This window comes from Pygoscelis adeliae, unplaced genomic scaffold, assembly GCF_000699105.1.
Source record: "Pygoscelis adeliae isolate BGI_AS28 unplaced genomic scaffold, ASM69910v1 Scaffold5, whole genome shotgun sequence".
Lineage (NCBI taxonomy): Eukaryota > Metazoa > Chordata > Aves > Sphenisciformes > Spheniscidae > Pygoscelis > Pygoscelis adeliae.
Genome location: NW_008824753.1, coordinates 871,327 through 882,851, shown reverse-complemented (window position 1 = coordinate 882,851; position 11,525 = coordinate 871,327). Strand labels below are relative to the sequence as shown.

Genomic DNA, 11,525 nt, shown 5'->3' with positions numbered 1-11,525 from the left:
AAAGGAAAGCAATCTTTCGATTCAAAAGATAAATGCAACGTTGGGGTTTTTTTCCTGCTTCAACCGTCTACTGCAACTGTAATTAGCGTTTCCTGGCCACAGCAACTACAGGCTTACTAAGGAGTTACTGTGCCTCAGAGAGATTATTGATAAAGATAACACACCTGAAAATAACGTGCTTTCCGTTGACTCTCCTCCAGCTCAAATATTTGCTGCCAAGTCAACTGAAGGAAAGAGCAGTTAGACGGTTGCTCTGATTTCACATCAGCACCTCCGTATCCTCAGCTGGGTGCTTGCTTCGGTGTCACTGCAAGGAGAAAAACCAAATGCCAGCAAGGCGGCCCAGCTCAGATGCTGCCACTTGGCAGTGAAAGGCTGGAGATAACAATACTTGTCTGGGGTAGTTACTTAACTTTCCTTAAGTTATTGGCCCAAATCCTGAAGAGCTGTTCCACTGATGATACTGTGTAGGGTTTGGTATCTCCTGTCGCCTGGCCTGGTTGTAGCCCATACCTAGAGTAACCTAAACAGCTAGCACTAACCTCCCTCTCTCCTAGCCCGATCTGTCTGTTACCTGGAAGAGCTGTAGCTCTGCCGATGCCTGGATGAGCCCTCCATAGAGTCCAGCCTACTCAACCCTGATTCCGGCATTGCCTAACTCGGCTGTTGCCTGGCCATCACAAACAGAAAGCTAAGTACAGCCTAGCTTCATCCCGTTGTAGCTGTGGATGCTACCTTATGCTACCTGTAGACTTCCTTAGCCTAGCTTTGCCTAGCCAAAAGCCTCCTGCACCTTCGCCGGAGGCCAGGCTAAGCTTATGCACTGTCCCCTCTAGACCAGCCGTGTTGCTCCCTAGACCTGATTCACCTGAGCCCTCGTCATACGTTCAGCTAGTCAAACCCATGCCCCGAAGGTTGTGTTTCCCGCCTTAGCCCCACTGCAGCAAAGCCAAGCACAGAGACACCATTAACAGCTGCAGTCTGTCCTGCGCTTTGCAGTCAGCAGTATCCAAACACGAGCTCTTCTCCCATTTCTGTGCAGCACAGCCAAGCTCACCTGTGTCTTTCTGCCAGCAGGTTTAAAGGGACCTGGCTCTGTCTAACGCCTTGAAGCATTTACGGATTAGCAGATCATGCTGTGAAACAGTTAAGTGCTTATTTTATTCCCAGTGAGAGCAATATGCCCAAATGCATCTCTCCAAAACTGGAGTAAAGAACAAATACCTCGTTAGTATACATCAAAATTACAGACAAGAACATACAACACAGACTACCAGAGAAAACATACATTCAAAAGAGAACTGCTGACTTGAACCCAACATGAGACTTGAGGGGCAGCACTGCCTAAGAAATCAGATCTGAGGAAGTCCCTAGGCCCAAGGTGACAACTCAAGTCTGCAAGTCCTTGTCCAGTGCTCTGGGCCGGACACTAATCACTCTATGGCCTGAGATGTTAGAATGGCCTTAAAAAAAAAAAAAAAGGCAGAACAATTTTATGCCTCTCTTTCAATAGTACTGATGGCAGGTCTGAAGCACAGCATCAGGGAAACCACTGATGATTCTTCACAGGGGGAAGAAAACACCAGGATTTCTCAGACTTGCAGCTTCAGGTTGACTTTGGGTGTTGCAACCTGGCATTTTTATACAGACTTTTGTTTTTCAGACTGAGAACAGCCCTTTAAATATTGCTTAGAGAGTGGGATATGCTGAATCCAAACCTGTCTTGAAAGAGTTGAATTTAAGTAGATGACAGCAGTCTTTCAAAAAGCTTGCATGATATTTCCAACTGTCATTAGTGGGTCATTAGTTGAGGCCTATTATGAGATGGGGAACAGGAAGAGAAGGGCACCTCAGTAGTCAATGACTGAGCAGTTAAAAAGCAATAAACACTTCCAGCCTTATACAAGATGTTCAGACTGCAAAACTGGGAGGTTAGCTCAGCACAGTTCATGCCAATCCCACAACAGTGCCTATTTCGCAGCTGGTCAGACCAGTTTTTAAAATGCAAATTTAAGTCATGCAAACTTCACAAGGGGTCACACCTTCACTACTACACAGGCATATTTCACTGGGAGGATGTGAGGAATATCCCTTTGAAACTGCAAGGGGTATTTTACTTTCACTTAAACTAGAGTCTCTCCCAGAACAGCAGGGCTACGGGTTTTTACTTATTTGTAAATTAAAACTGGAACTCTGTCAAAGACCAGCAGCATGTCTCATCTAAAAAGCCTGGCAGGTGCAGCAGCCTAGGGACAACGTGAGATTTTATTTGTTCCAAAATAGCTTTCGGAGCAAAACCAAAAAACAAGAGCAATTTTTCTAGAAATTAGTTTCTTCTCTTTTCCCCACAAATACTTAGGTTTTGTTTTGGGCCTGAGGGAACTGGAAGAGATTTGGCAGAAAATAGAAAACATTTTCATGGGGAATACAGTACACATTTTCATGTGGAACACAGTTCACATTTTCATGTGAGCAAAACACATCATTAACAGAAATAGCTGAACAGTCCCCACTGCACCACAGGCCTTCATAACACAACTGCACCTCCACTTTCCCATCAAGCACTGGAGCACAAACAGGCCCAAATGTTCACACCCAGTGTTTCCAGCAGAACACAGTTTCAGAATAAGTTATAATTAAATATACATAACTTGAGTATTAATTCATTAAAAGCTACTTTAGCCACTACTCAACTGACAGACACTTCAGTCTGAATTCCTCCATGTTTCTGAAATCTAAAGCTCAAGGTCAAGAAGTGGAAGTACAGAAAAGGCTCATAAATGCATTCTAAACTGCCTGGGATTGGCAGAAGTGGCATGTGAGTATAGGCCCAAGAGAGCTCAGTAGTCTGCTCACAAGGAAATCAACGTCCAGCTCCTCGGGAAGACACTGGCCCTTGAGGTGGGAGCAGCCCCAAGCCATTGTCACTCCAGGTGCACAGAGGGACCCCATATGAAACCCAGTTCTTTCTGCTAGGTGCTACATCATAGCTATTGCAGAGTCCTCAGTGCTGCACTCCTGCTCCAAGCCCACCCGACGGATGGACTCCCTGTATTTCTGCCGTCCCAGCTCAATGATGGTTTCGACCTCATCAGCGATGTCCTGGCGGCCACTCTCTTTCATGGCTGTAATCAACTTGCTCACACAGTCAGGATCCTCCAAGTTTTGCTGAGCCCATGAGAAAAGCATGTCCAGGATCTGCTTATCAAGGTCCTCTCTGAAGAAAGGGGGAAGCACAGAAGTAACCAACACACTCTCCTGGCAACCCAAAGAGGCCTTACCTGAGTCCTAGCCCATGACTGGAGCCCCAAAGAAGCCATCCAGACACACAAAGCACTCAGTGGGCCTGCCTATTCCCCACCCATCATAAAGGAGTTGCAGTTCCTGCACTAAAATCTCTCTAGAAATTTTTTTCCTAATGGAAGTATCAAATCAAAGCATTCTGCTTTCGAGTGTAAATTCCCCACAACAGTAGTTTGGTCATAACAAATCTCCTTCTCTCCTACTGCTCTGACTTTTTTGGTCAGACTGCACGTCCCATGACGTACCACAAACTCTTTTTGAATAAAGATGATATTCACAATTAATGCCATAGACCACTGCTCATTGTCAGAGATGGAGTCTGGCCGGGCATCCAGATCACAGAACAAAACAGGAATGCGGCTCATCTGAACTACAAAGCTCATCAGGTTTGTTATTTCCCAATTTTGTTTTTCAAATATAAAGCTTTGTTTTATAATGGCAAGAGAATATAATCAGTTTTCCATAAAAAAGGTAATGTTTTGAGAAGAACCATTAGTCAACCCATCTTTTATGCAGTGAAACAATTCCAGTGGGAAAACTTTCAACCAGCCAAGCATTAATTTATACTATTACACTGCAGATAGATAGATAGATAGATAGATAGATAGATATAATGCATCACTGTTGATCACTGTGTCCTATCTTACCTGTTATTGTATCCTATGCGCTCAATCTGCTGATAGGTCAAGCCCAGGTTCAGGCCGATGGTCTGCCAGTCAGCTCCCACGCGCCTGGCAATGCTCAGCAGGTTTGCCTGTGTCAGGTAGCCAGTCTCTGCGTTGCCCAGGTTCAAGGGAGGGAAGGAGAAGCCATTCAGGGGACCGGGGTTCTCACGCCAGCGGGGTTTCAATTGCTGTGTCACAGAGAGGAGAGAGAGAGAACATGCTAAACAAATTGTTTTTGTAGAGAGCAGTGTCTGGCCATTCAGTCTCCACACAGAAATTTCCTTCCTCCTACTGGGGAGGAAGGAAGATCTTGGGACTGAAGAGTCAGGCTGTAAGAAGCAAGGAGCACTCACAGTGGCAATGACCAGCAATGCTCACCGCCTCTGAAAAATATAAAATCATAGTGTTCACAGTCATAGCTCACACTGGAAATTTCCTTTCTTGTCTTTACAGAGCATTTTTCAATGAACCATCTCCCCAAAGCATATTTGCCTCAGCGGTAAGAGAGCACTTACTTAGTCTAGATTTGTAGTTGAGGTTGCATGTATCAGAAAGGGATGTGAGATCATGGCACGTGATCTGAAGGGAAGCATTCAGCCTACAAAGGTATTTATTGTTTTAAGCTTCTCAAAAATCAATTAAATTCCACAAGCAAAAGTTGCATTTCTCACTGTAACATACAGCCTAGCCTTTAAAGGCCAGTGGCTCACACCAGATACTTATCCTCAATGCCTGTATTCAAATCCAGCCTAACTATGTCATCCTAGACCTTTCTTTCTTTCTCCCTGCTGCGAGCTGTGTGACTAAGAAATTTATAAACAAAACAGACACTTCCCTTAATTACAGTGAGCTTCCTCCTGTTCTACATCCTTCATTCATTCAAAGGATCCACCCTCTCTGACCACCCATCCAACAAGCCTGTGCTTGACAGGCAAGATGAGCAAAAGAGATGGAGACCACTCCCAGCTATTCATGTTTCTCTTTTCAGAAGAGCTCATGGGGAGTGGGAAATCTCCACCACAACACGGCTGGGCAGCCATTTCTTGCAGTCATTCATTGCATCCGTTCTCATGAAGGAAGACAAAATTAGCTGAGCAGGAAGGCCATGCTCTTACCCCATCTAGATTAATTTTTCTCTAGGAGACAAAACAACTCACAGGCAGTTTGATGGGCAGAGTAGCAAGCCAGAGAGAGTCTGGTCCTTTCCTCCTCCTGCTGGCATCTTCAGGGATGCTCTCAGGAACTGCCCCTCGGTAGAAAGAGACCTTTGCAAACAGAAAGCATGCAGTGAGGCTCAGATTCAAGCACAGTGGCCAAGCCTGTTTGCACCGTGTCTTTTCTGTCCGGGAAAGAATGCATTCAGCATTTCTCACCTATCCTCAGCCCATAAATACAGCCTCCCAATTAAGTGCAACTGGGAGGAGCTCTGAGGTTCTGCCATAAAGGCTGGACTCACTGCCAACACCCCAAGAGTTAATGGCAGGAATGTAAGTCAGAGAGCTAAGTGATGAGTGGTCCTTCCAGACTACTCTTCTTGTTTATTTAGGGTTTAGTCAGTGAAATGCAAAGCCAAGGGACAAGGAAAAGAGTCATGCCCATTGCTCAGAGATTATTATGAGGAGCATTGTAAAAGCAATGATGGTGATGAAGGAGGAAACAAAAAGTCAGTGTAACTGGTTGCTCACCTGGCCTTTTACAGCTTGGTCTTTCCTGTCTACAGGGGAGGTCACATAGATTTCCTTCATGTTCTTCAAGTGGGAGTAAAAAATAAACGAGAGACGTCCATCCACACAGTCGGGGCGATCTGTGCAGAGAAGCAGCAAACACTGAACTTGTGCAGAAAAGTGTGCAGCTTTTCAAGCCTGCCCAACAGCCCATCATCCACTAGCAGCCTCCATGCTACTACCTACTCCTCCTACTCATGCCTGAAAGAATTGTAACCCCTCCTTCCTCGCTGGGCGACACGGGAAAACAGAAAATACTGGCTGTGGAGAAAGCAGGTCCTACAGGTGAAAAAGGAGAATGGCCGCAAGGTGGAGATCAAGTTCAAGAATGGAAGGCAAGGCAGGGCAAGATATTCAGATGGAGTCAAGTCCATCCTTGGCACTTCCCTACCATCCTTTGTCCATTCTACCCCTTGGAGGGTAGAATCAGCTGCAATAGCATCCTGTAATGCACAAAAATAGGTCACCTATCACTTCACCATTTCTGCAGTGGGTGCGGAAATAGGAATAGGGCTAAAGGGAAAAAAAATATAATCAGGTACAACATTCATATATGTAACTACCTAGAAATTAAGTTAAGAGTCCAGCCTAAATCAGGACAGGGAACAGACTCTGGCCTCATGAACTCCACTGAAAGACCAGTGCACTTTATTATTCTTCGTAGAGTTGTGCTTAATTTACACCAATGAAACTGAGCTGTATGTTCAGGTTTTGCAGAAAATGGCTCAGTTTGCAGCTGTAACAGGTCCAGACACAGTGGGGCATAAAATATCATCTTGACTTTTGGTCCTGCTCCCTCTCTCCTTCTCTTCTAATGTCTCCGTTAGAGGGAATTCTTTGCTCTGGATTATTTCAGAAACACCTTCTCCAAAAAAAAATCTTTATATGTGTTCTCTCAGAAATGGGCAACATTAACTAAATCACCATGGACATTCCAGTGTGGTGCCTAAGATGCCAGGAAAAGGGCATAGCTGGCTGCAGAAGCAGATCAGTCATAAAATAAACACACTTGGCTATTGCCCTCTGAAGGCTACAACAGCATGAGAGGAAATGAAAGCCTGCAAACAGCACTTTCAGAGTGAAAAGCAGACACAAAAGTTGGGTGACCACAGAATGTGACAAGTTCAATGTCCATGGGCTGGCTGCTGTGAGTAGTGGGTGAGCTGGAGACAGAGAGGAATGCCATGAAGGAGTACAGCCCCCAGCAGAAACACGCCTAGGGCTAGAAAAGCAGAAAAGGTAGGAGTAGAAAGGAGCCTAGTACTACCATACCCATATCGATGCTGATGCCTCGCTCAAAAGCTGCAAAAAATTGCTCTCCCTCAAACATCTCCACCATGTCGGATGGCTCAGGTCCTCGATAGCGGTCCTGCAGCTTCTTCAGCACTGGGTCAACCTGACAAGGATGACAACACAGGACCCTGTGTTTGGTCTGAAGCATGTCTGTCCCCTGACCCATGTCCCTACACCCACGATGTTCCTCTCATTCACCTTCAACAGGGAAAGTCCATTTCACATGGAAAGGATGTAAACAAATGAACAAACACCCACCCCCTCCTATCCCAGTTACATTCACTACAGACAAGGAAGTGGTGCTCTGAGTTTTGTGGCTTCCCTATTTCTCTTCTCAAGTAAAAAGCAGAAAAGCCTATGTGGACTAACAAAAAGAGGCCATCCCAAAGCTGCCATTAAAAAAGCATTTTCGGCAATGTCTCTATCTTTTTAACAGGTCAGTAACCTTCAAAGGCAGGGAGGGATTTACTTACTACCTTATTCCCCTCACAGTATGCCATTAAAAGACATTTTCTCTGCAAAAAGCCACATGCTACAATAGCACACAGCTGAGGACACCAGAAAGCTCATTTTGGCTTTGCAGCCTGTGATCACACTGTCAGACCTGGGGTCTCAGAGGCAGTGCAAGAGTCAGCCTAGAGCCGAGGTGTCTATTCTTCTTTCTATTTGTAACTGTAAATCTTCTCTCTTACCCCATGACCATCCCTGGCAGGAATACAGACACCCCCGAACCCCAGTCTCACTGTGTCATTGCTGCCTCCTCTGGAAATAATTTTAGCCCAGAACCCAAGATATAAAGAATCCTTACAGATGTTTATGCCCACAGGTCGTTTCAATACAGAAGAACAAATAACGAAAACAAGGAGCAACCAGATCAGAGGATTATGCAGAGAGTTAGGATACGCAGCCCAATTCTGGCAGTCTGATGAAATAACCCTCACCTCACTGAGCTGCACTGTCTGTCAAGATACACACTCTACAAACACAGATGCACGCTTAATTTGCTAACATCTGAAGCAACACTGCTGAGGGCTGATACTCCTAGGGCAGAAGCAGCAGAATGTGTGAGCATTTCCCATCTCCTTCCCATCTCCTTCCATACAAAGTCAGCCAGATTAGCTCAAACTAATAGCATAAACTAACCTGATGATGCACTGAAGCAGATTAAGGAGGGCTTATATGCTCTGTTCCACTGCTTGAACTGTAAACAGCAAGAAACAGCGGGAAGGGTGCCATTTCTAACCACTCCAGCTGAAACCAAAGCAGTGCTTCTGCCCACACTACTAGTCCATGTCAGACGAGTGATATGTTAACCTTAATATCTTTGACTAAAGTTTATGCCAACATGTTTTGCCTCATGTTTGCTGGATGCTAACAGCACGCACATGGCCAGTTACTGTGGCTCAGCTGATTTTAGCAGCCCAGTCCTCAAGGTTCACAGGGGAGGAAATCACTGCATGGCATCCACCGCTGCATAGAATGAGTTTTCCTTCTTCCCCCAGCTTCCAGTAAGCCGGTGTCACACTACCAACACAGTGTGGTGACAGCTACCCCAGCCATGACCCTGCGGCAGTGAACAGGACCATTTGGTGCACTGCTGCCCTTACATCCTACAAAGGGAGGCCCAGGAAGCTCAGGAGCAAGGCAATGCAACCCAGATCAGACCTTGTGCTTGGGGACACACTGTAGCAGGACTTGCTCTGGGTCCTTCTTCCTCTGCAGAGCAATGAAGTTCACCTGGTACATACGCAGCCGCTCATAGACTTTCTTGGCAATGCCTCCAATGTAGGTCTTGGTGGTGTACCACAGCCAGTACCTGGCAGATAAGGGAATTAAGAAAAAGGAGGGATCCTGACTAGGAAGAGAAGCCAGTGTCACACCCACGAGACTGTAAAAAATGATGGGTAGAGACAAAGTGCTAAGCTGGGCCTGACTTGCAAAGGGAAAAGGGAACAGGTAGGGTTAATGGCATGACACCTGGTCAGAGTGTGGGAAAAGAGGAACATCCCATCTTTTCCTCAGGACTAATCCTGCACTTACCAGGAGAAGTGGGTGACTTCAAACACTGCATAAAGATGGGTGAATTCCAGTACCACCTGACTGGTAATGTCATCCCAGGTTTGGCCCTCCAGGTCACCATGGAGAAGATGTAGCCTTGACTGATCCAAATTTAGCCCTAAAGACAACAACAATCAAGAGATGCGATATGCAGCAGAAGCCTTTATTCATGGCTTTACAAACCCAGTCACAGTTTTGGGTGATTCACTTTTTAAAAGCACCAAATTAAGGCTCATGGCCTTCTCTTCAGCATCCAGGACTGAACTTTGGTCAAAGAAGAGCAGCAATAAAAGGCTGAGGCTACCCCAATGCTTCCAGGATATTCTGGCAAAATATGCAGACTTAAACTGATAGTGTGCTGATTTCCACCAACAAATTCTTTAGACAATTCCCATCACCAATATCTAAGGTTATTAATTAAGTTCTATCTCTTTCTAAATATACATCCCACAGACTTTTCAATCCTGATGCACTTCAGACATACAAATACCAGGTAGTGCTACAATGAAAGCCAAGCCGCACCCAGAAAGATTTTACTTCTTCACAAGAAAGCCAGGAAAGGTCAAAGAAAATAGGAATTAGGAGACACAGGGTACTTAGCACGCAAACAGAGGAATCCCTGGCAAGGCTGTGGCTGTTTATAGCAGTATTCAGAGTGGGAGATGGCTTAGCGTATTATCATACACTTTTAACTGCAGTGGCTCAGCACCTGATTCATGAGCAAGGAAGTAAGAGAGAAGGCAGACCACTGGAGGCAGCATCTTCATTACCTGCTTCAAGCTATTCCTAATCATGAATCAAAGCCCTTTTACAAAGCATCTCCTCAGTTGGCAGGAGTGCCTCTCCAACCCGTCATACCAAAGCCAGCAGTTTGGTAGAGAAATCCATTTGCCAAGGCCATTCTCCCAGCTTGTGCTGCTGGTCTGTGAAGCCCAGCGCTGGTCTGCTGGACCTGAACTACCTTCAGCTCCCACCACCCTACACTACCACTCACTCAGCAGACACACCTTGCTGTTCCTGCAGGAAAAGAAGCAAGCTTTATTATTAACAGGAGAGGCAAACAAAATTCTCAGCTTGCCATTTGTGGTTTTCCACATATGGCGTTTCTCTTTGCCAATTTTGGGAATAAACTGACCTGTAACCCCGGGCGGGAGGGGCAGCTGAATTCTCACTGGCCTGAGAAAATCCACCAGGGAGTCCTGGGAGAGGCAGAGCAGGGGACTGACTCTGCACCCTGCATCGGCCGTGATTTCCTCTATCTCTTCTGCAGAGACTGGCAGCACCTGGATGTGGAAGACAGCATGGTGAGCAGAGCAGTCAGGCACCCACATTCCCACATCGCTCACTCAGTTACCCCAGCACCCAGAGGCAAATGCTGCTCGGTATTACAATAGCATTTAGCACTATCTAGCAACTCTACAGAAAAATTAATTTTAGTGGGATGGCTTTAGAATTAGATCCACATAAATAATCTCCGCCCCCCAGTCTCACTCACTGAGCTGTTCTGCAAGGCTCAGTATGTTTTGCAAGGGAACAAGAGGCAAAATCTCCTTGTGTTCTCTTCACAGCAGCTACCTGCTGATGTGCCGGAGGCAGCACTGGCAGAGCTGCGAGGAGATCCCTTTCCCACACAGGGCAGCTTGGGGCATAGTCCATTTTGCAGGCAGGGAAGCTAAGACAGGTGATCTGAGATGGGTCAGCCCATGAAGCATCCGTGTCAGATGTGAACTACCCTAGGGCAGACATCTCACCTTCGGCTCCCCTACTTGGCATGGGACAGCAGCTGTGCTAGGGCTTACCAAAGCTTGTTTTTTAAAGCATGCATACCTGCAGCTTGACACTGCGAGTCTCTTCAGTGACTCCAGGAGGAAAGGTCACTTTGATGTTTGGATCCACACTGGAAAAGAGCAATGTCCCTTCTGTTGGCACTTTGCATTCATTTTGCACAAGTCGAGACACAACGAGGAACCACGAGAAGTGAAGGACACTACAGTGAGCCACATGCTTCTGTAACAGAAGACAGGAAAGAAGAGAAAACATATAAGCATATAACATAATAGAATAAAGCCAGGAAAATAGGTGCCAGTAACAGCTGAGCAGATGAAAGCACTAGAACAGGGATGAAGCATGGCAGGTTGCAACCTATCATCTTCAGGAGATACCTCCATGACAGAGGAAACCTGGAGCTGAAATCCACTACCTTTTATAGCAGCTGCTCAAAGCACAGCTCATGAGATGTTTCAAATGGGCTCACTCTTGGCTGGTGTCGTGGTTTAACCTCAGTTGGCAACTAAGCACCACGCAGCCGCTCGCTCACTCCCTCCCCTCCCCCCCGGTGGGATGGGGGAGAGAATTGGAAGAGCACAAGTGAGAAAAACTCGTGGGTTGAGATAAAAACAGTTTAATAATTGAAATAAAATTATAATAATATGATAATAATAATAATAATACACAAAGCAAGTGATGCACAGTACAATTGCTC

The 11,525-nt window shown here is 45.9% G+C and overlaps 1 protein-coding gene across 1 annotated transcript in view; it reads right to left on the bottom strand.

Annotated features, from left to right (window-relative positions):
- Positions 1-2,944: 2,944 nt before the first annotated feature.
- PIDD1 (p53-induced death domain protein 1) overlaps positions 2,945-11,525 on the bottom strand; it is a 14,427-nt gene continuing 5,846 nt past the window's right edge. The window contains exons 7-15 of the mRNA XM_009323428.1: positions 10,871-11,050; positions 10,179-10,326; positions 9,026-9,161; positions 8,651-8,801; positions 6,965-7,088; positions 5,654-5,772; positions 5,126-5,233; positions 3,951-4,156; positions 2,945-3,217 (exon numbers count right to left, since the gene is read on the bottom strand). Of these exons, the coding sequence (XP_009321703.1) occupies positions 2,980-3,217; positions 3,951-4,156; positions 5,126-5,233; positions 5,654-5,772; positions 6,965-7,088; positions 8,651-8,801; positions 9,026-9,161; positions 10,179-10,326; positions 10,871-11,050 (1,410 nt within the window). The 3' untranslated portion in view covers positions 2,945-2,979. The remainder of the gene's footprint in view (positions 3,218-3,950; positions 4,157-5,125; positions 5,234-5,653; positions 5,773-6,964; positions 7,089-8,650; positions 8,802-9,025; positions 9,162-10,178; positions 10,327-10,870; positions 11,051-11,525) is intronic.